The 22958-nt window shown below is 53.8% G+C and overlaps 4 protein-coding genes and 1 non-coding gene across 8 annotated transcripts; 2 read left to right on the top strand and 3 right to left on the bottom strand.

Moving 5' to 3' along the window:
* Positions 1-1192: 1192 nt before the first annotated feature.
* PSMC3IP (PSMC3 interacting protein) lies at positions 1193-6330 on the top strand. 2 transcript variants are annotated; one of them, XM_049781397.1, is made up of 8 exons: positions 1193-1226; positions 1320-1420; positions 1520-1609; positions 4111-4222; positions 5211-5320; positions 5405-5458; positions 6034-6093; positions 6173-6330. In XM_049781397.1, the coding sequence occupies exons 1-8, from the start codon at positions 1193-1195 to the stop codon at positions 6227-6229; spliced, it is 618 nt and encodes a 205-aa protein (XP_049637354.1). In that variant the 3' UTR covers positions 6230-6330. The 2 variants fall into 2 exon arrangements, with proteins under 2 accessions (XP_049637354.1, XP_049637353.1); XM_049781396.1 differs by having other exon boundaries at positions 5175-5320.
* Positions 6331-7224: 894 nt separating this feature from the next.
* MLX (MAX dimerization protein MLX) lies at positions 7225-12046 on the bottom strand. Of its 3 annotated transcripts, none has more exons than XM_049780830.1 (8): positions 11819-12046; positions 11314-11350; positions 10654-10743; positions 10271-10377; positions 9962-10061; positions 9723-9822; positions 9167-9368; positions 7225-7493 (listed from the first exon to the last, which is right to left on the bottom strand). In XM_049780830.1, exons 1-8 carry the CDS (start codon positions 12020-12022, stop codon positions 7437-7439), a joined length of 897 nt encoding a protein of 298 aa, XP_049636787.1. In that variant the 5' UTR covers positions 12023-12046; the 3' UTR covers positions 7225-7436. The 3 variants fall into 3 exon arrangements, with proteins under 3 accessions (XP_049636787.1, XP_049636794.1, XP_049636802.1); XM_049780837.1 differs by having other exon boundaries at positions 11981-12046; XM_049780845.1 differs by lacking the exon at positions 10654-10743 and having other exon boundaries at positions 11981-12046.
* A 537-nt stretch (positions 12047-12583) lies between these two features.
* Positions 12584-12687, top strand: LOC126027582 (U6 spliceosomal RNA). Its single transcript, XR_007502288.1, has one exon. It is a non-coding gene; the product is annotated as a U6 spliceosomal RNA (small nuclear RNA).
* Positions 12688-13011: 324 nt separating this feature from the next.
* On the bottom strand, positions 13012-17212 carry COASY (Coenzyme A synthase). Its single transcript, XM_049779411.1, has 10 exons — positions 17133-17212; positions 16052-16762; positions 15170-15384; positions 14596-14727; positions 14311-14500; positions 14163-14227; positions 13906-13990; positions 13667-13764; positions 13441-13587; positions 13012-13342 (listed from the first exon to the last, which is right to left on the bottom strand). The coding sequence occupies exons 2-10, from the start codon at positions 16749-16751 to the stop codon at positions 13292-13294; spliced, it is 1683 nt and encodes a 560-aa protein (XP_049635368.1). The 5' UTR covers positions 16752-16762; positions 17133-17212; the 3' UTR covers positions 13012-13291.
* A 3043-nt stretch (positions 17213-20255) lies between these two features.
* Positions 20256-22815, bottom strand: HSD17B1 (hydroxysteroid 17-beta dehydrogenase 1). Its single transcript, XM_049768029.1, has 6 exons — positions 22719-22815; positions 22460-22627; positions 22164-22343; positions 21954-22047; positions 20541-20718; positions 20256-20465 (listed from the first exon to the last, which is right to left on the bottom strand). Exons 1-6 carry the CDS (start codon positions 22813-22815, stop codon positions 20256-20258), a joined length of 927 nt encoding a protein of 308 aa, XP_049623986.1.
* Between the last annotated feature and the right edge of the window lie 143 nt (positions 22816-22958).

Genomic DNA, 22958 nt, shown 5'->3' with positions numbered 1-22958 from the left:
CCAGACATGAGCACAGCTGTCACTCTTGGCTGGCATCTGGCCTGAGCTAATTTGTTTGGGGGCCACACCCATCGGTGCTTAGGGCTTACTCCTGGCTCTGTGCTCAGGGGTACTCATGGCTAGCAGGGATTGGGGAGTATTGAATCCTGGTCTACCTACATGCAAGGCCAACACCTAAACTACCGTGTTATGGCTTTGGACTCACTTTTTTGGGAGATATGTGTCACACCTGGTGATGCTCAGGGGTTAGTCTTGGCTCTGCCTCAGGAATCACTCTTGGCGATGCTGGGGATCAAACTCTGGTCGGCTGCATGCAAAGAAAGCACCATAACCACAGTGCTATCTCTCTGGCCCTGATACTTTATAATTCTTAATTATGTTGTCCCCAGTGTGTAATAAACACTTATCTAAGAGGTTGAGACTATTTTAGGTTTGGGGGCTATACCCAGCAATGCTCATCAGTGATTACTCCCGGCTCTGCGCTCAGGAATGAATGAATCCTTCCTGGCAGGTCTGAGAGGCCATATGGGATGCTGAGGAATGCTGGGTGCCTGGCAAACATCCTACCCGTTGTCCTATCGCGCTCCTCTTAGCGAGATTTTTTTTTTTGGTAGCAGAATGCTTTTAAGAAGCACCATCATGCTGTTGGTCTGGCCTGTTGGAGCTGCAGGGACATCTGTTCCTCGGCCTTCCACTGACCTCAGAAACTAGAAAGGCTTATTTCAGGCTTCGTTCAACTGGCTACTGCGGGCAGGAGAGTCACGCACCTGTCAGGTGCTGCCAGGACAAGAGTGGAGCCTTAGCAGCACCCCAATGGCACGGCACGGCACAGCCTGTCCTTGACCCTCCAATCGCAGGTGCCGAGCGCCCCCCAGTGTGCGGAGATGGGGTAGGCAGGCAGGCAGGACTGCTTCCAGGTGCTTTCGCAAGCTGTTGGAACCGGGTCGAGGTGGGGGTTCCCGAGTCCACGTCCCGGGGAGAGGCGAGGAGGAGCCAGGCCGGCACGACCCCAAGCCTGGCAACCTTGCCGCCGAGCTCCGGCCGGAGGTGGAGTGGGTGGGCGGGGCTACGGAAGCCGGGAAGGGCCGCGCCTTCCCTCCAGCCAATCACGGCGCGCGGTCGCCGCCGGAAACGGCCGTCGCCACGGCAACGGCGACTTCCGCTTTGCGGAGCTGGGCGGCGGGAAAAAGCCATGAGCAAGAGCCGGGCTGAGGCTGCGGCGGGAGGTAACGGGGGGCATGGGCGTGGGGCGATACGGGACGGGGGGGGGAGTGAGGGGGTCGGCACCCCCCTATCCCGCCTGTCGCCTCTCTCCGTAGCCCCCGAGATCCTCCTGAGGTACCTGCAGGAGCAGAACCGACCCTACAGCGCCCAGGACGTGTTCGGGAACCTGCAGCGGGATCACGGCCTGGGCAAGGCGGTGAGGACCCGCGCCTGGGCCCTGGGGGTCGTGGGGGGACCCCTCTTGTTCCAGCCTGGGGTCCCGAACCCCTGAGCCCCGGCCCCGGCCCCCCTGCAGGCGGTGACCAAGGCGCTGGAGCAGCTGGCGCGGCAAGGCCGGCTCCGCGAGAAGGCGTTCGGCAAGCAGAAGATCTACTTCGCCGACCAGGTGAGGGGAGGGACACCCCGACACCCACGCAGCTCCAGGGACCCGGGCACCCGCACCCTGGGAGGTTTTTTTTGGACTCGAATTGGGGTGGCTGAAGGATTCTGCATGGTTGCCACCTGTGGTTCTTTTCTGCTTGCAGGCACTTTTGCAGTCTGCAGTCTATTTGGGGGCGAGGGGTGCGGTTGGTGGGGTTCCGTGGGTGGCAGTGTATGGTAATTTGAGGGCAGAGGGGTGCAGTGTGGTGCCACAGATGGGGCTGGAGTGACCCTCATGCAGAAGTGCTCTACTCCTGTGCTCTCATGATTATTTGATTAGACCCACTCTGCACCCCACTATTGATCTCTTTTTTTTTTCTTCTGTCTTCCATCTGTCGTTTTCCCCATCCCACAAACATACACGCATGCACTAACATACACTAATCTGTGTCTCCTGCTCACACCACTTGGGTGCTAGTAGCTGAACCTAGTCACTGTCGGGGCCTGTTTTTATGCTCCCGTTCTATTGGAAGAACTGAAAGAGAGGTAAGCAGGAGTGGTTAATAAAAGCCTCTGCAGGCTCAGAGTTCTCTTATTGCAGCTGAATATCTCATCATTGTTTTTCCTCCTTGTTGAGCAAAAGCAGTTACAGAAAAGAATGTCATGCCTGTGCTCATTTTTGTTTTCAAAAATGTGTGACTCAGGTACTGAGCCATAGTATAATGCAGGGGTTCTCCAGTTTTGGTCCGCTGAGAACATTCATTTGGCCTGCTGAGATTTTTTTAGCCTCTGCTGCCTGTCCTGCTTAGCAGCCTTCTCATCGTGGCCCACAGTTCACAAGTGTGGAATGTGCGGCCACACTCTCCAACTCCCCTCCTCTCTGTTGTTTCAGTCTCAGGCAAGGGTCTTCAAACTATTATTCATAGTTGTATTTCTTTTTTTTTTGGAAAGAGGGGGTTTAGTTTTGGGGTCACACCCTGTGGCTCTCAGGGGTTACTCCTGCATGCATGAGAGACCATATGGGATGCCAGGGATTGAACTCAGGTTTGTCCCGGGTTCGCAGTGTGCAAGGCAAATGCCCTACTGCTGTGCTATGTGCTATCATTCCAGCCCTCTAAGGGTCTGCAGGACAGTGAACTGGCCCTCTGTTTAAAAAAACTTGAGGGCTCTGGATAGTGGATAGGGCACTTGCCTTGCATGTAGTGGACTTGAGTTTAAAACCCCGGCATCTTGAAGTGATGGTGCAAGACGTAAGGTGTCTGCCTTGCCCATGCTATCCTTGGACAGACTGCGGTTTGATCCTCTGCGTCCCATATGGTCCCCCAAGCCAGGAGCCTTTTCTGAGCACATAGCCAGGAGTAACCCCTGAGTGTCACCGGGTGTGGCCCAAACTACAAAAAATAAATAAAAATAAACCCCGGCATCCCATATTGTGTCCTGAGCCTGACAGGAATGATTCCTGACCACAGAGTCAGGAGTAAGTCCTAAACTCTGCAGGGTGACCAAAAAAAAAAAAAAAAAAGCAAATATGTAATCAGGAGCTTGGGTAAGTACAAAGGTTAGGTTACATGTCTAGCTTACTCCAACTGGGGTTGATTCCAGGGAATCTGTGGCTCTAGAATTGAACTGCCAGACCTCACCAAGTTAGCCCCAAAATAATGCCGTTAAGTTTGCCCCAGAAATGTAGTTGGTTGTGTTTGGTTTATAAGCTGCAGATTGTGACTCCTGCTCTAAAGATTCACTTTGCTTAAAAGTAGAGCCTCAATTGCTCAGCTAGCACTCACATCTTCTGGGCCTAACTCCAGCAAAAGTTACAAGGTCGGGGCCGGAGAGATGACATGGAGGTAAGGCATTTGCCTTGCATGCAGAAGGACGGTGGTTCGAATCCCGGCATCTCATATGGTCCCCCGAGCCTGCCAGGAGTGATTTCTGAGCCTAGAGCCAGAAGTAACCCGAGCGCTGCCGGGTGTGACCCAAAAACCAAAAAAAAAAAAAAAAAAAATGTTACAAGACCCTTTGAGTCCCAACACTGTCCTTTAGTAAGGAAACCAAAAGTTAGGTAGCATGGGTGTGTGGCAGCCCTCAGATGTCTGCTGGGGCCTGACAGCTGAGGTCCCACTCACCATATTCTTCACTTGGAAGCCCTTTGTGGCCCCACTTCAGGTTTTGGCTTTCCTTCTATATACATACACATCCCTTGTGTTGCTGTTACAGACATGTGCATCACGTGCTTCTTATTGTGGCTGTACCCAGGAATGCTCAGGGTTCAATCCGTATAGGGTAGTGAACCATATGTGGAGCCATGGAATCAAACTGAGGTGGTACCTTAATTCCTGTTCTTTCTCCAACCCCTTTTAAAAATTTTCAATTGCTCAGTGATAACCAGGATAAGCCATGTGCAAGATAAGCCCCTAAGCCCTGTACTACACTAAAACCCTCTCTGGTCCTATTATACCCTTTGATGGGGGCTAGTACTAAACTGGATGACTTCTCAGATTTCTCAGTATTTCCTCTCGTCTTCGGCAGGAACAATTTGACACAGTGAGTGATGCCGACCTTCAAGGCCTGGACACCAAAATCGTGGACCTCACTGCCAAGTTGCAGAGCTTGCAGCAGAGTTGCCGCCACATGGAGGCTGGTAGGACCGGGCAAGATGGCGAAGGGCCCATAATGTTGGGGTTAACCTGCAGGCCAGGAGCCACTAAGTGAATGGTTTGCTGATTGCAATTTTGTCTTTTTGCAGCAAAGATCCCTTTGCTGAGCTTGTTCTTCACACCTGTGTTTTCCCTTAAACATGCATTTCACTTGCATGTCTGTATTTGCACAGTATCTGGTAGTGTTCAGGACTTATTCTTGGTTCTGCACTCAGGGATCACTCCTGCCTGGCTCAGGGGACCATTTGGGGTGCTAGGGGTCAATTCCAGACTGGATAGGCAATCCAGGCTTGCAAGGCAAGCACCATACCTGCTGTACTATCTCTCTGACCCACTCGCATCCTAAGCGTCTTCACTTATTTCCACTCTGTAGGAGCCTGTGTTCTCCTAAACACACACTTTATTGTTCATCTATCCTCAAGTCTTTCTAAATAAATTTCAATAAAAACTATCAGGTTCCCCTCCCCTCAAAAAAATATCTGCTGGGGGCTGGAGTGGTGGCGCAAGCATTAGGGCGTCTGCCTTGCACGTGCTAACCTAGGATAGACCGCGATTCTATCCCCCGGTGTCCCAGATGGTCCTCCAAGCCAGGAACAATTTCTGAGCGCATAGCCAGGGGTGACCACGGAGTCACTGGCTGTGGCCCAAAAACCAAAAAAAGAAGAAGAAGAAAAAAATCTCTGCTGGGTGCCACAGGCACTGCTCTAAAGGTGTTGCCCCTTCTGGTCCTTTCCCTTTCGTGACCGTCAGCATTACCACTTCTGTTTGCAAGGAAGGAAATCTAGAACACATCCTACTAGTTAAGCCATTGTCCTTTGCGGATCCCAAAATGGGCCACTTTGGAGCAGGGTAGAGGCTGTTCTCTTCCCTATGCACACGGATGGGGAGAGAAGCCCTTCCTCAAAGGTAGCAAGCGAACTCCAGATGTGGTTTCAGAGCTGAAGGAGCTCACGAGTGTCCTGACCACGCCAGAGATGCAGAGAGAGATCCAGGAGTTAAAGAAGGAATGTGCTGACTACACCAAGAGACTTCAGAACATCAAAGCAGCCACCAACCACGTGACTCCCGAAGAAAAGGAGCGGGTGAGCTGAGGGAGAGGGAGGCAGACACAGTGCAGAAACGGAGTGAGGTGCAGGCTATGGGCTCAGGGGCTGTTTCTGCTCCAGGTGTACAGAGATAGGCAGAAGTACAGCAAGGAGTGGAGGAGGCGGAAGCGGATGGTAAGTTCATTGGGGCTTCAAGATCAGCTGGGAGAGGGCCGGAGTGATAGCAGAGGGTGGGATATTTGCCTTGAACACAGCCAACTGGGATTTGATCCTTGCCATTCCATATGATCCACAATCTGCCAGGAGCAATTTCTGAGTGTAGAACTGGGTGTGGCCCCAAAATAAAAGTGCCTTCTTCCCTCAATAAAAGACCAGCCTCTCCCTCCTCTGTGTTCTCTCCTCTCTCTCTCTCTCTCTCTCTCCCCTCTCTCTCTCCTTCCTTCCTTCCTTCCTTCCTTCCTTCCTTCCTTCCTTCCTTCCTTCCTTCCTTCCTTCCTTCCTTCCTTCCTTCCTTCCTTCCTTCCTTCCCTCCCTCCCTCCCTCCCTCCCTCCTTCCCTCCCTTCCTCCCTCCTCTCTCCTCCTGGTGAGTCTTGGGGGCATTGCTTGTGTTCAATCTGATGAACTATCTCCTCAATCCCTTCAATTGACCTTTATTTAAAAAAAAAAAAAAAAAAAAAAAGACCAGCCTGGGTTTCAGGCTTCACTGAGAAAAGGGGTTGTCCATCTGAAAGGAGTTGTTTCTTGCCAGGCGACAGAACTCTTTGACGCAATCCTGGAAGGCTACCCCAAGAGCAAAAAGCAGTTCTTCGTAAGTACTTCTCTCTCCCCTCTTTGCTTCCCTGTGGCCTATATCCACAGACCTCATTGGCTTGTCTGCACCCTTGCAGGAGGAAGTTGGGATAGAGACAGATGAAGATCACAATGTCAAGCTCCCAGATCCCTGAGTGGGGCCTCTGGCCGGCCTGGGGGATGGACACTTGTGTTTATGCAGGCTTTGTTGCTGCTGTGTTCTATGAGTGGAGAAGATGGGAAAGACAAAACAGAGTGCGGGGTGGAGGAAGAGAGCCTAAGGCACAAGCGGAAGGTCCCATACTCTTCCTCATTCACACTTTAGTTGTTTTGCTTGTTTATTTGTTTGGACCACACCCATTGATGCTCAGGAATTTCTCCTGGTAGTGCTCGGACCCGCAGGAGATATCAGGAGTATCCAAGTTGGCTCTGTGCAAGATAAACACCCTACCCACTGTGCTATTGCTCTGGCCCCATTCAGTCGCTTGATCTTAACACATACTTGGAACAATGCTAAAGGAAAAAACATTTAGCAATATTTATTGTAATATAATTTGATATAAAAATATTTAATTTCCTCTGGATAATGAAACTTCCCAGATAGCAAACCTTGGCCAACAAAAAGGGGCTTGAGGGAGACAAGGTTGAGACTATTCTCTAAGTGGGAGCCCTAAGACTGCCAGGACACCTTGGTGCTCTACGCCCCCCAGCCCTTCTACTCCAGAGCCTGTAGAGTGGTTTTGTGGTTGTTAATTTTCCAGAATTGTAACTTTAGCAAATTGTTAGTGTGTAGAAAAATAAAAAGGTTGTAATATGCCAATGTGTGTCATTTGACCTTGTCATGCATGCTACTGCCTGAGGAGATCGCTCTGCTCCTGCCTAGAGCAAGAGGCAGCACTGGGGGTTAGAGGGCGGGAACTTGGCCCCCACCCAGGCTGACTAGCCCCAGAAAGAGGCAGATGTCTGTCCAGCTAGGCTGAATTCCCTCTCCTTTCCTCTCCAGGTGTTACCCCAGAGACTCCAACAGGCAAGCAGTAATTCCCAAATATGTGTGGGTCATCCCCGATATCTGAGACTTAGAAAAAGGGGAGAGACCTGGAGCTCTGGAGTACCCAGGGCAGACTCCCCTCCCAAAAGAGGGAATACTAAGTAGGTTTGAGATTTATGGTCAATATAATAAATTAATCAGAAGCTTTCACAAACACCCCCAGCCTCTCAAGGTGAGGCTAAGAATTAATCACAGGGAAACACCAGCTTGCTGGGGTGCAGTGCTGCAGTCCAATCTCTTAAGCCCGGCAGCTTTGAGACAAAGTGGGAGACTCACAGGCCTCTTGTTAGCTGATGAGCAGGTTCAAGAACTGGTCAGTAGAGCTGGTTCTTTAACTGGTGCAGGACGCCAATCACGATCTCCCGGAGGGTCTGCAGGGGCAGCAGAAAGACCCCACTCAAGTCAGTTCATCAAGTGGCTGCCCAGACGTATGTGTGTGGTGTGCGTGTGTGACCCTGCGGCACTCACCACCATCCATCCTAAATTGGCTGCATGCAAGGCAATCTCCAGCCCCAAGTCTCCAGTTCTTTTGCCTTTGGTCATTTTGAAAAAGCATTCTCCGGACGTAAGGTGTTTGCCTTTCATGCAGAAGGACGGTGGTTCGAATCCCAGCATCCCATATGGTCCCCCGTGCCTGCCAGGGGGCGATTTCTGAGCATAGAGCCAGGAGTAACCCCTGAGCGCTGCCGGCTGTGACCCAATTTCCCCCCCCCCTCAAAAAAAAAGGCATTCTCTATCTGACCGACTTCACTCGGCATTATACTTTCCAGACTTATCTCTGCAACAGCAAATCATGCAATCCATTCTCTCTTTAAAGGGGGTTGGACAATGGAACAGTGGGAGATCCTTGCATACAGTGTACCTGGGTTCGGTTCCCAGTATCCCATATGGTTCCCTGAGCCCACCAGCAGTAACGCCAAAATGCCAGGAGTAGCCCCTGAGCGTCGCTAGGTATGGCGAAATCCAAACCCAAACTAAAACACAGTAAAGAGGCTGGGGAGCTGCCTCAAAAGGCAAGTAGAGGGCATGTTTTGTGCATGTGGGAGCACTAGATTCCTTCATGGTCCTCTAAACATCACTAAATATGGCCAAAATTAAAAAAAACTTTGATTATCTGGTTTATTTTGAAATGACTGGGTGTAATTAAAAAACCAGAATCTTGGATAATCACAAGCCTCAGAAAAAAGCATGCAGACCTCCATATATAATGCGAGATCATACTGTGTTATCCCTCTCTGTCTAGTCAACTTCACTCAGCATGATGTTCTCCAGACATATCTATGCAGAAGCAAATCATGCAACCTGGTATGTTCTTTAAAACAGTAAAAGGAGGCTGGACTATAAAGCAGCAGGTTGGGAGCTTGCCTTGCACACAGTTGACTGAGGTTTAATCCCTGGCATCTCACATAGTTCCCTAAGCACTACCAGTATTGATTCCTGATTGTGCAGCCACAAGTAATCCCTGAGTACTGCCTGATGTGACCCAAACCCCCTGCCCTTCTCCCCTCCAAAAAAGGGCAAAAAGACGGTGTAATAATTAATTCTAACACAATACCCCTTACAAATATAGTAATAGCAACTTAGGGAATACTTCAACTGGTTGGGGGAGAAGGCACAAATCTTCCCCAAACCCAGATAATGCTGCAAATGATGGACTGATTCTTGAGGCAGCCCTAATTCAAGCTATGCAGAGGCTGACAGCCAGGCTCTGCAGGAATGAGTCTCAATTAGATCTGCCAAATGAAACCCTACAGGGAAGGGGCGGAATGATAATATAGTGGTAGCGTGATCACCTTGCACGTGGCCAACCCCGGATTGATTCCAGTTAGATCCCTGGCATTCCATATTGTCCCTTGAGCCTGCCAGGAGAGATTTCTGAATCCAGTGCGCCAAGAGGAACCCCTGAGCACTGCTGGGTGTGGCCCCCAAACAAAAAAATAAAGAAACCCTACAGGGGAAAAAGCAAAGATAGGAATACTGAAAGCTGTCATTGCTTCTCTGCATGATGAAGACCACTGGCCTGGAGCTGAGGAAAGGCCCATACCTGAGGCTTACAGTGTTCCTCAATCCAGCTGAAGACACAGGCCGACAACTCCTGGAAACTGGCCACAGAGATGGAAGCATTGAAGGACTGGAACAAGGAGTCCATGATGCCTTGAAAGACGTTGAACTTGACCTGGTCAGAAACCTGGTCTTCCCCGTCATGGGGGTTGTCCTGGTGCGCCTTCACAATCTGTTCATAGTTCCTGAAAAGGAGCAGGCTGAGGCTAAGATGCTGCAACAGCTCTGGGAGCCAGGAAGAAAAATCGGGTTACCTTTACTACCTCAGAATGGGAATTCCCTGAGTTTTGCAATGTCTAGCACCAGCTAAGATACAGCTGCTAGCTCTTCTCCACTAGTCCTACTGGCATTTCCATGCCTGCCCTGTGTAAGAGTTTGGGGGAAAGACTAGAGCCTATTTATAAGGGGTCACTGGAAGGAGGAGTTCTCACCTGTACTCTATTACCTGATGCAGCCCATGAGCTAGGAAAGGCATGAACTTATGCCTGAGTCCCACCCCAGGAGTCCAGATCCTCCATTCACTGGGCAGATGCCCTTACACTTTCATGATCTTCAGGGCCATGACGTCCTTGCGTAGTGTGGACACTTCCTCCTCCTGCTTTTTCTTCTCTTTGTGCAGAAACTGGATATAGTCGATGGCTGTGGTAGACAGAGTCTCAGCAGAGGAACAAGACTGGTTTTGGTCCCTTCTCCCACTACAACACTGGCACCCAACAGGTGATAAATGAACCTGAGAAGCCCCAATGCCCACCCTCTGCAGGGTACTCCCTGGTCATACTCTTTTGTAGCACAATGGCTTTGCTGAGTTTCTGGGAGCCAATAGAGAAGTCTTGCTGCTGGCAGGTAGGCACGATGGTCTGCAGATCATCATAGCCTCTCTGTGGAAGTAGTGGGGGACAGGGAGACTTTATCTGAGGGGTGAAGGAAAACAGACACAAACCTTTTTCCCTAACACTAAGCTCCACGCTCACACCCAAAGGGGTAGGAGTCTGGAAGAAGGGGGACATCTGGTCCTGTCCAAGGCTGCTGGGGTCAGTCTGAAGGGCCTGGGGCTTAGGAAGATCATTTTAAAGGCCTGGCCAATCACCTTGATTGCATCCCTCCTCTTCTGCTCAGCCTGAGTGTGGGCACGACGCCGGCGGTCATTGTACGACTCTTTGTAGGACTCCTGGTGGTAATCACTATCCTCATCATCTGTATTCAGAGTGGGGGGCAGGCAGAGGTCATGCTGGGGCCTGCCGGTGGAGTCCAGCTAGCCCACTCTTTCCCCATGTGGAAGAATTTGGTGCTCAGACTTTGCAGATGCACATAAGAACCTAAAACCTTAGAGGTGGAAGATGGTGAGCCCCTACATCTAGCACTAGGGTGATGATCATGGCATGGATGAATGGAGCTTCTGCTTTAGGAAAGACACTAAGATAATGTGTTCCTCCCCCGCCCCCCCCCGGGGGGGTAGATGTTGCTGCCTACCTGTGTTGGGGACAGAAGAGGCACTGGTGGAACCGATGCTATTAGCTCTGGACACTAAGCTCCCTTTGCGAGAGCTTTCTACAAAAAGCCCTGGAAAAGAGAGGTCCAGATCACTAAGGGTAGGGGCTAAGATCCTGTTAGGCCCCAAATATCTGTGGGTACGGTGGTTTCCTAATGCTGATATGTGATATCTTCTTCCACCCTCAAAGCCAATCATATGACCAGAAAGCAGAGCAGGCAGGGCACTTCCCTTGCATGTGGCCAAGCCAGGTTCAATCTCTGGTTAAACCCATATGGTCCTCCCAGTCCCACCAGGAGTAATCCCTGAGCATCACATGATGTGGCCCCCAAACAAACAAAAACCAAAAGCCAGTTAGACTGGGGACCCAGTTATTGTCATGCCCATCACAATGCCCCATCCTTAGTGTATACTGCTCCTCCACTCTGCAACAATATCCTCTGATTCAAAAGACATCTGGTTGTGAAAGGGGTAATGCTCCAGAGCAGAGGGAATTGTGTCACTCCCGCCCCACTCCCTCTCAGACCAGGAACAAATCTCTGAGCAGTGGGACAGCTCAGGTGAGTCTCACAGGACCTCTCAAACCACAGAGCTGAACTGGGGATGTCCCTCAAGAGCTGAGAACGCAAGGAGGCACTCACCGGGGTCCAGGCTGTTGTCACTATAGGCGTACTCTACCTGCAGCACCAAGCACGGGAGAGGCATGTCAGAACCCCGCCTCCTTAAGGAGTCGGCTCACTCAGTGACATGCCCACACACGCACCCCCACAGGTATACGTACACCCCCAATCAACACGGGTGTGCTCTCAGTAACACCCCATCATCCACTCCCCAATCACACAAAGCCCCCAGTGACCTACATCCCCAACCAATGACACCCCAAATTAAATACTCCCCATCACCCACACCCCAAATCACAAGCCTCCAATTGCACCCCCCAATCAAACACACCTGGGGTGCCCAGGCGACTAAGATCCAGGCACACGATCACACTAGCTAGGGTGGGTCCAGGAGCTTTGCTCCAGAGCCTTGCAAGGCTGGACCAGGCCGCGGGAGCGCCAGAACCCCCGTTCCCCAACCTCCCCGGCCCCCAACCCCGTCCTCCCTCCCGTCGCTCACACGTGCCTCGGTCAGTTGTCTCCCCACCTTGGCACCGGCGGGGGAAGAGCTGTCTTCTCCGCAGCCCCGGGGCCCGGGGGGCGGGGGGGACTGCGGGGGTTGCCAGGCATCCCCTCGTCTTCCGGACCCCCTACGTGCACGAGCCCGACCCGACCTCCCCTCGCAGGCGTGCGCGCCCCCGGGGCTTGCCTTGACCCAGGGGTCCTCCGGCGAGGCGCCCGGCTCCGTCATCTCCCTCCGACCCACCAGACCGGAAGCGAGCCGGAGGCCGGGGGTCGGGGCCCCCCCGCCGGGAAGAGGCGATGTCTGCCCACGTGACCCGGGGCCGCCAATCGGAGGCCAGGGTGAGGCGGAGGCCGCGCACGCGCAGCGCGGCCAAGGAGGCGGGCCGGCAGCGCGAGTACGCTGGGAAGGTGCTAGGCCTAGAAGCCTGGGGACCGTTTCCTAGCAGGTCCTGTAGCGGTTTGGGGGCCTGCCCTGTAGGGTCTCTGTTGAAGTCCGTCCGGTGTCGCAGAGCTGTACGCATTCCTCTAACCCAGCCCTGCCACACTGGCCACTTGGATAGCACCCTCCAGCCTGCAAACTGGGTGTAGCCAAAGACACAACTTGGCTGGTGAAAAGGGAGCACTCTGCCGCCCTGTCTTGCAACCTGGCACACTTGGGGAGATCAAGTCTGCTCAGAGCTTGTTAGCCAAGTTAAGTCGCTTTATAATGCTTAAAGAAAACGCATATGCCTCGAAGGCCAAGCTAGTCCCCTGACCTTGTTGTGGCTAGATTCAAAGACCAGATCCCGTGCTTGCTTCGGCAGCACATATACTAAAATTGGAACGGTACAGAGATTAGCATGGGCCCTGCGCAAGGATGACACGCAAATTCGTGAAGCGTTCCATATTTTCTATATTTTTTAAGGAAAAAAAAAAAGACCAGATCCCCGTGTGTGTGTTTGGGTATCTGTGTGTGTGTGTGTGTGTGTGTGTGTGTGTGTGTGTGTGTGTGTGTGTGTGTGTGTGTGTGTACACACGTTCCATATTTTTTAAGGAAAAAAAAAAGACCAGATCCCTGTGTGTGTGTGTGTGTGTGTGTGTGGGTATCTGTGTGTGTGTGTATGTGTGTGTACACGCGTACATGCGTGTGTGGCCTTGGTTAGGCTTCCACCCATGACACAGATACCCTGGGGCATAGCAGAAAGCAGACACCACATACACAGGCAGGTCTGGAAATGATCTTTAATTCCATTACAAGTTCCAGCATTTGTCCTGGTCCCAGTTGGCAGGCACCCCAGCAAATGTGGCTAGAATGCAGGGTCCTGCTCTTCCATAAACTCTCCTCTCTCCTTAGTGTTACCAAATGCCAGCAGGCTGGGTGGGCTTCCAGATCCAACAGTTGAGCCCTGCCCGACTGAGATCAGAGTGCCAAGGCCAATACTGCCTTACTACTGCTTGTTGTGATGCCTCCATGGGTCAATCTGACCCTGCAGGGAAGTCCAGGGATAGTTATGGCCTACAGTGTCTTGGAGATGCGCTTCTGCAGGAGGTCCCAGGCTTTCTCCACCTTTGGGGAGGCCAAAATATTAAGAGACGTCAGGGTCAGGTGGGCATGCCCTAGACGAGCCACCTTGTCCACAACCCGGGCTGCCCATGGACCCCCACCTGTTTCTGAGTGAACTGAGGCTCCCACAAGGTGCTCAACACCACGTGACTCTGGTCCACAAGCTGCTGCCCAGACATCTGACTCTGTAGGCGGCTCAGTGCTGCAGCCTCAGTCAGGCCATCTCTGTCTATGATGCGGCGGACAGCCTGGGCACACAGGAGGCATGTGTCAGCTCTGGCTCAGGACAGGGCGCAGTCTGCAGAGGGGCATTGGGGGGCCGGATACCTCCGTCTGAGGGATGATCACGGTCCACACCTCGTGTACCATATTCTGCCAGCCGGCCTCAAGCAATACGGCAGCATCAATCACGCACACATTCTTCCCTGTGGGGAGACCCCAGTCACTGCCAGCAGAATCCTATTACATACAACAGAGAGCCAGTGGAACAGTCTCTTGGAAACTGGATGCTGAGACTTGGGCTAGGAAAAACCAGCCTAGCTTTCCCCTTCTTCCCTCCCACTCACCCTCAGCCACGGCTTCATCCATCTTCTCTCTAGTCATCTTTGCAATAACAGGCCACATAATGTCCCTGAGAAGCTTCATCTGTTTCTGAGGAGGGCAAAGGTGGGCATGTGCAAATATTACCTCCCATCCCAGATGGAAGATCAGTCCCAGAGGGAACCCGAGTAGACACTGGCACGCTGGGACAAACCAGAATGATCCACTAGGTCCCCAGTGCTGGATAGTGGAGTGACAGAAGAACACTTTGGGGTGTATATACCTTGTTCCCAAACACGCAGCTGCCCAGGACCTTCCTGTTGATGACACCATCTTTATTAAGAATCTCTAGGTGACAGATACGGAGAACAGGGTGAAGAAATCAGACCATCTCCTCACTCCAGGCCACCTCCATCCCTCCCTGTTAGTACCTGTCCCAAAGGCTTGCACAACAGCCTGGTAGGCAGGACCGCTTGGGGTGTAGGCCTGATGGCCCAGCTGGTCACTGTCGATAACAAAAGCGCCCAAGGCCTTCAGCTTCTTAGCTATGGAGCTCTTCCCCGAACCACTGAAGCCTGTCAGTCCAATCACATACAGAGATGGGGGGAGCTCAGGCCTCTTCTGGGGGTAAATGAGAGGGAGCCCCACAGTTACTCTCACTTCAGTCTCCTCTCTCCAAGTTTCCCAACCCTCCCTCCCCCAGGAGGGAGGCTCACATTTGGAGGCCGAAGCAGCTCTCCGAGGATTCGCTGGCGGAGGCTGGAGGAACTGACTTTGTCCTCTTCATTTTCCTGTGGGCTCTGGTCCTTCAACAGCTTGATCTGGTACAAGGAAAGTTCCTCCAGGCCCTGGCAGAAGGGGTAAGGCCAGAGAAGAAACAGCAACATGGAGGTGCCACACGATAACCAACCTGCCCCTGACCCAGTTCTTTTTTTTTTTTTTTTTTGGTTTTTGGGCCACACCCGGTGACGCTCAGGGGTTACTCCTGGCTATGCGCTCAGAAGTCGCTCCTGGCTTGGGGGACCATATGGGACGCCGGGGGATCGAACCGCGGTCTGTCCAAGGCTAGCGCAGGCAAGGCAGACACCTTACCTCTAGCGCCACCGCCCGGCCCCTCCTGACCCAGTTCTTTCTAACACAGAGGGCAATCTAGGCACTTCACCTCTTCCCACCACCCTGCACCCTTTCTTCCATCCTCTGGCTGGAGTCATTGACTTCCAACAGCCCCCCCCCCCAATGTAGCCTTCTGAGCCCCCTCCACTCCCTCTAATGGGCTCCCTCTGGGGTTACATTCTCAAGGCGGAAGCGGTTGATGGCCATCCCCCCACGGTGGGTCTCCTCGCTGACCACCAGGAACTCCAAGGAGGGGTCAGTGCCAGTGGGCCCATAGGGGTCCAGCAGGGGCATGATATCAAAGACCAAGGAGGGCTTGATGTCCACCAGGAACTCACTCAGATGTTCCACGCGCTCTGCGTAGGGCTGGAGCAGCTCAGGGAGCACCTTGCCTGGGGAAGGAAGGGGCCAAAGGCACTGTGAGACCATTTCCCTGGGAAGAGCATCCCTAACATCTCTCCCGGGGCATAGGTGGTTGAAGAGGGCTGGTCTGTGGAGGTAAAACTGCGACAGCGAGGCAGCGGCCTGCACAATGACCCTGGCAATGGGTGGGCACATGCCCAGGACCCCCAATTCAAATATAAAATCCTGAAAATCACATACTCCCTTCTTCCTGCTTGGGGCATTACTACATACAACTCACTTAACCTTTTTTTTTTTTTTTTTTTTTTGGTTTTCAGTGCTCAGGGGTTACTCCTGCTCTATGCTCAGAAATCGCTCCTGGCAGGTTTGGGACCACATGGGATGCCGGGATACGAACCACCGACCTTCTGCATTAATGGCAAATGCCTTACCTCCATGCTATCTCTCCGGCCCCATCACTTAACCCTTTATCTCAGCTACAGGCCTCATCACCTGTAGAAGTGTCTGTTCCCAGCTTGGTAACTCAACTACATTTATTCACTTAGCACTGAGTGACAACCATGGACAGTAGTCAGAAATGGATGGCCCATCTTTCCTCAATCTGACTTGGGTGCTTGGGTGGATGGGCCTGGGACGGGAGCACCTAAAGAGTGTGAGATACCATTCACGTCCCCTAATCAGGATCTCGTCACTCACTTTTCAAGAGGTCTTTGTCGGCTACTCCCACCACAAGCTGCTCCTGGGCCAGGATGCACGAAACACTGAGCAACACCTTGTGGGCATTGTGCAAGCGGTCAAAGGTGCCGCCCACAGCCCCACGCTGGTAGCCCCGCACAGGCTGCTTTGGAGACCTGGCTACTGGGGAGCATGGCCTGACGGTGGAGGGCAAGGGGACCTCCGGGGCGGCCACAGGCGGCTCTAATTGCTCATAGTCAGGATACAGCAGCACGGAGGCCAGCTGTGGACAACAGCTGTAGCAGCTGGTGGCATAACGCTCCAGCTGTTGCTTGACCGGGTTGTACTGGCTTCCGTCCAGGGTCTGGAAGTCGGTGAGCACCACTTCTGGCGGATGGGCCAAGTTCTGGACGGAATCGGGCAGGGCAGGGTGATAATTGCTCTTGGGTTGAATATTGGTCAGCAGGATTCTGACGTCCAGGTGCCTGTGGACCTCGGCGCCGGCATAGAAGTGCGAGATGAAATCCAGGATCTCAAAAGTGGCCGGCACGGGGCTGGACTGCGGCTGGGCTGGACCCTCCAGGCTCATGCCCGGCTGCAGGTGGACATAGAGGGTGTGATTCACCAGCCGGGCGGCGGAGGTCAGGATAGGGGCCAGGCGGGGGGCCAGGGAGGCCAGAGGCGTCGTCAGCACCAGGAGGCCCGACCGGAACAGGGACATGCTGCCCAGGCCTGCAGACAGTCAAGGAGGCGAAGGTGACTGGGGGGTGGGTGCAAAGCTGAGGGGCCTTGCACCCATGCAAAGGGGCGTTGGCCGGGTCCCCCGCGAGGAACCCAGGAGGGAGACTGCGCTGGGCCTGGCAATAAACGGCGCCTAAATCTCGGTTTCTCATTGCAGACGGAGCCGGGCCTTTTGCTGGGTTGCAGCGCAATCCTGGGCGGGGGAAAGCTGGCCAGAAGCCCCTGAGTCATGATGGGCCTGGGGACCCCAAGATCCTGGGCCCTGCTGCCAAGCTGCACCGGGGTCTCTCTCCAAGGACTCGAAGGGGGCTAAGTAAAGAGGGGCACGCTCGTCGGCTCGCCTCGGGCCCCCCCTACTTACTGAGACCTGCCGGCTCGCTTCTGCTGGCACCACCGCGGAGGTAAGTTACCCCCGACCCCAAGCTGCGACCCGGAAGCAAACTGCGGGAACTCGGCGCTACGGGGACCGAGGCGGGACAAACTTTTTAAAGCTTTGCGGAGATGATCTCTCGCGATATTTCCCTGGAGCGGGGCGGAGTTGGGGATTAGGAAGAAAAGCAGCAGAGGGGCCGGGCGTTTGCCTTGCATGCAGAAGGTCAGTGGTTCGAATCCCGGCATCCCATTTGGTCCCCCGAGCCTGCCAGGAGCGATTTCTGAGCCTTCAGTCAGGAGAAACCCCTGAGCGCTGCCGGGTATGACCCCAAAAAATAAAATAAAATAAAATGAATTTAAATTTAAAAAAGCAGAAAGTGGTTCTGATCCCCATCGCAGACAGATTTGGTTCTTTTTTTTTTTTTTTTTTTTGAGGGGGGAGTCACCTGTGTTGGCCGTGTGCAAGGCAAACGTCTTACCGCTGTGTTATCGCTCAGGCCCCAGATTTGTTTTGTTCTGATCAGGTCATCCAGGACTCAGTGGCAAAGACAGAACTAACATCTACTTCCTGCCTATGTTACAGGGAGGGAGGGCAGCGCCCAAATTAGGGCTCAGTGGCCCGAAACTTGCGTCCTCCCACTTTAAAGGACCTCTCATGGGAGGCAGGCCAGCTTTGTCTGAGTCCCCGTTTCATTGATGGGGAAATTGGTGTCCCATGTTTGAGGGACAAATAGGTAATAACAGGTTAGGTTTCATGGTTCGCCTTAGGCTCACCAGGCCTCCCAGAACCGCTGAAAGAGAAAAAGGGGTGGAGTGAGGTACAGGTGAGTACAGTAAAGATTCAGGAGGATGGTCTCAGACAGGAGAAAAGAGAGGGTCGAGGGTCTATCATAGAGCTAATGGGGGAGCAAATGGAGGAGGGGCAGGTGGATTGGAAAGGACCAAAGCAGGCACTTTTTTGTTTTCGTTTTTTGGGCCACACCTGTTGGTGCTCAGGGGTTACTCAAGGCTATCTGCTCAGAAATAGCCCCTGGCAGGCACAGGGGACCATATGGGACACCGGGATTTGATCCAATGACCTTCTGCATGAAAAGCAAATACCTGGGCCCGGAGAGATAGCACAGCGGCGTTTGCCTTGCAAGCAGCCGATCCAGGACCAAAGGTGGTTGGTTCAAATCACGGTGTCCCATATGGTCCCCCGTGCCTGCCAGGAGCTATTTCTGAGCAGACAGCCAGGAGTAACCCCTGAGCATCGCCGGGTGTGGCCCAAAAACCAAAAAAAAAAAAAAAAAGAAAAATTACTCTGGGCAGGCTCAGGGAACCTTATGGCTTGCTTGGGATCAAATCTGGGTCGGCCCTGTGCAAAAGCAAATTTTTTTTTTTTGGTTTTTGGGCCACACCCGGCAGTGCTCAGGGGTCACTTCTGGCTGTCTGCTCAGAAATAGCTCCTGGCAGGCACGGGGGACCATATGGGACACGGGGATTCGAACCAATCACCTTTGGTCTGGATCGGCTGCTTGCAAGGCAAACGCCTCTGTGCTATCTCTCCGGGCCCAAAGCAAATTTCTTACCTGCTGTTTCTCCTGTGCCTTCCCCCCCACCCCCACCTTTATATATATATATATATATATATATATTGGGGGGGTTTGGGCCTCACCCGGCAGTGCTCAGGGGTTACTCCTGGCTGTCTGCTCAGAAATAGCTCCTAGCAGGCACAGGGGACCATATGGGACATCGGGATTCGAACCAACCACCTTTGGTCCTGGATCAGCTGCTTGCAAGGCAAACGCCGCTGTGCTATCTCTCCGGACCCGCCTTTTTTTTTTTTTTTTTTTTTTTTGGTTTTTGGGCCACACCCGTTTGACACTCAGGGGTTACTCCTGGCTATGTGCTCAGAAATCGCCCCTGGCTTGGGGGGACCATATGGGACGCCGGGGGATCGAACCACGGTCCGTTCCTTGGCTAGCGCTTGTAAGGCAGACACCTTACCTGTAGCGCCACCTTCCCGGCCCGCCTTTTTATATTTTTAAAGTAGTTCCCAAAGTGCACCTTCATCTGGATTTTAGAGAGGACTCCATGGGGCTGGGAAATTGAACCAGAGTCAGCTGTATTCAAGGCAAGTACCCAGTACCTCAAAAAATAAAATAAAGGAGATTGAAGAGAAAGTCCCAAGCCTCAGATTCCTCACACCTGTGGCAGGGAGAGGGTTTACATAAAGGGCGACCAGAAAGGGGAGAGGAGTGGGGGCACAGCAGAATAGAGGGTTCCTCCTGCCAGAGTCCTGCATCAAAGCCCTAATCCCAGAAGGCTCCTCAACCCTCCCTTTGAGCCAGACTACCCACTGCCACCCCCAAATCCCTTGGGGGCATTTGCAAGACAAGCACCTTAACAGCCCAAACCCAGGGTTTATTTTCTTACCCTGGCTTGAGTACCCAAGGTCCTATCCATCTCTAGTCTCTCTGTCATTTTGGTGGGGTGGGATGTGGGGGGTACAACCCTGGTGCTTCAGGCTTTGCAGCTCAGCGCGTTCTTGGCAGGCTCTGGGGACCATATGGGGATCCCTGGGATGGCATTATCTCTCTAGTTCCCCACCACCTGTTTCTTTTCCATCTAAGCAGGTTTTGTTTTTTTTTTTTTTTTCCTAGCCTCTGGCACATCTACACCAGTACCAGACCCAGTGTATCTCTCATCAGTCCCTCTGTCACTTAGGTGGTGACGGGATGACCCCGCGGTGCTCAGGGCTACTCCAATTCCATGAATCAGTCCTAGCAGGCTCTGGGGATCTTATGGGCTACCGTGTGCCGAGGATACCACCCCACCTCTGTGCTATCAGTCCAAAGGCTCCAGCTGCATTTGGAGATATAAACCAAGGAATCCTTCCTTTGCCTGAAGGCCTGCTTTGGGTGGGGTCCTCCTCCCTCCCAATTTTAGTGACCTAGACCCGAGCTTGGACTCCCTCCTCTTTCCGATCTCAGTGTAGATAAAGCCAAGTCACCTTTTGTGGGTTGTGTCGCCCATCCTTACCCAGAGCCACAAGAGGAAGCAAGAGGGGGTGCAAAAGAGGACGCAGAGGCAGCTGCAAAATAAACGTTTATTTCGGGGCGCCTGAAGCTCAGGGCCCCTCGTGTGGTCTGGCTCCGGCCTCGGAGCCGGCGGTGCCTTTGAGGCCCTCCCGCTGCTCGTGGAAGATGCCGCCGTGCATGGCACCCACGAAGCTGCGGCCGCTGGGGTCGTCCAGTCGCAGGCGCAACAGGGGCAGGTAGCGCTCGGTGCTGAAGTAGCGCAGGGCCGGGTGCGGGTCGCGCAGCGCGGCCAGGAAGACCTGTGGTGGTGGCAGGGGGTGCGCTGAGCGCGCCCGGAGGGCCCCTTGGCTCCCGGGGAGTCGCCCGGTACCCACCTCCACCACCTCGTCCGGCTCCTGCGCCTCCTCGCGGTACACGCACTCCGAGTGGCGCTGGAAGCGGGAGAAGAGCTCGCGGGTCTCGGCGTCCGCGTCGCCCAGCGACCCGCCGGGGCCCCCTTCCACCTTCTCGTAGAAGGGGGTGCGCACCGGGCCGCACTCGATGAGGCTCACGCTGCGGGGGGCCGACAGCAGCGAGTGGGTGGGAGCGAATTCCCGCACCCCACCCGACCCAGGGTGCATGCACGAGGTGGCAGGGTTCTGGGCGCCTGGGAGGCCCTGAAGGTTGAAAAGTCCTGAATTCCCTTGCTGCATCATCTTTTGGTTTTGATTTGGGGGCCACACCACTCCTGGTTCCACGCTCAGAAATGACTCCTGGCCGGCTAGGGGGATCGTATGGGATGCCGGAATAGAACCCAGGCCCATCCCATCCCAGGATGGCATCGTGCAAGGCAAATGCCCTGGACCCCTGCATCATCCTTGGAAGCATGAGAAGCTCAAAACTTGAGTGGAAGGAAAAAGGAAGGAAGGAAGGTAAGAAGGAAAGAAGGAAGCAGGGAGGGAGGGAGGGAAGAAGGGAGGAAGGGAGGAAGGAAGGAAGGAAGGAAGGAAGGAAGGAAGGAAGGAAGGAAGGAAGGAAGGAAGGAAGGAGGGAGGGAGGGAGGGAGGGAGGGAAGGAAGGAAGGAAGGAAGAAGGGAAGAAGGAAGGGAGGGAAGGAGGGAAGAAGGAAGGGAAGAAGGAAGGAGGGAGGGAGGGAGGAAGGGAGGAAGGAAGGAGGGAGGGAGGGAGAGAGGGAGGGAGGGAGGGAGGGAAGGAGGGAAGAAGGAAGGGAGGAAGGAAGGAAGGAAGGAGGGAGGGAGGGAGGGAGGAAGGGAGGAAGGAAGGAAGGAAGGAGGAAGGAAGGAAGGAGGGAGGGAGGGAAGGAGGGAAGAAGGGAGGAAGGAAGGAAGGAGGGAGGGAGGGAGGGAGGAAGGGAGGAAGGAAGGAGGGAGGGAGGAAGGGAGGAAGGAAGGAGGGAGGGAGGGAGAGAGGGAGGGAGGGAGGGAGGGAGGAAGGAAGGAAGGAAGGAGGGAGGGAGGGAGGGAGGGAGAGAGGGAGGGAGGGAGGGAGGAAGGAAGGAAGGAAAGAAGGAAGGAAGGAAGGAAGGAAGGGAGGAAGGAAGAAAGGAAGGAAGGAAAGAAGGAAGGAAGGAAGGAAGGAAGGAAGGAAGGAAGGAAGGAAGGAAGGAAGGAAGGAAGGAAGGAAAGAAGGAAGGAAGGAAGGTCCACACTTGGTGGAGAGAGGCCGGGAACGATGCCTGACAGTGACTTCAAGACAAGGGTTCCAAAAAAAAAAAAAGAAAAAGAAAAAAAGACAAGGGTTCCCCAACTCTGGGATCAGTGGATTCTGGTGGATGGGCAGTGACTCACTGGACCTTCCAGGGCAGCAACTGAACCGCCAAGCTTTCGCATAAACCTTCCAACGCGAACTTGCTGGCACAGTAAACTTCATTGAAGGGTAGGCCTGAGGGGAGAAGGGGCAGCAGCTGAAGAGCCTTGAGGCAGCATATCCCAAGCATCCTGCTGCAGCCCCATGCATCCCTCCCATTCTCTTCCCTGAACCCACCAACTGGCTCTCACCCATTAGACCTCCCATGCTCCCTGTCACCAAGATGCGTCCTGAGCGGCGGCGTTTCATGTCTGGCAGGAAGGCCTGCAGCATCCGCACTGTCCCTGCCAAGTTCACATCCAGTACCGAGGCCACTGCCTTCGAAGTCTGCTCCTCTAGGGGTCCCAGAAGGCCCCGGGCCGCGTTGCACACTGGAGAGGGAAGCTCACCTGAGGCAGGCACTGCACTGGCCACCGGTCCCGTCCTCTAGGTTATCTTGGTTTGGGAATGGGTAAGGAGCCTTCACAGGATTTTTCCAATGACTCACCCAGCACGTCCACACGGCCTTCAGTAACGCGGGCCTGGGCTGCAGCCAAGGAATCTGCATCCCTCACATCCAGCTGCAATATCTCCAGGGAGCCAGGTGGGCATCCTCGGGACTGGGCCGCTTCCCACAGCGGGCCCTGTGATTTCAGGTCCCTCATGGTAGCATACACTGCAGGGGAGGCAACAGGACCACAGTGTCATGCTTATCCTGCTGGACTCCGAGAGCCAGGATCTGTCCCTTCCCTCTTGCCCTCAGCTACCTTTGAAGCTTCTGGATGGGTCGGATGCCAGACGCAGGGCCAGGTGCATGCCGATGCCCGAGGAACAGCCAGTGATGAGTACCACAGTGGGCTCCATGACTGAGGCAGTGTGCTCCACCACTGAGGCTTCTAAGGTAGGGTCCTGCTCCCGGGAAGGATTATCTCCTAAATAGCGCCCCGCCCTGTGTCAATATTGTGTCTGTGTCACAGTCTCAAGGGTCATAATCTCAGTCTTTGCAT

Source organism: Suncus etruscus, chromosome 1 (assembly GCF_024139225.1).
Source record: "Suncus etruscus isolate mSunEtr1 chromosome 1, mSunEtr1.pri.cur, whole genome shotgun sequence".
NCBI lineage: Eukaryota > Metazoa > Chordata > Mammalia > Eulipotyphla > Soricidae > Suncus > Suncus etruscus.
The sequence above is the reverse complement of the archived record's forward strand: the minus strand, read 5'-3'. Positions and strand labels throughout refer to the sequence as shown.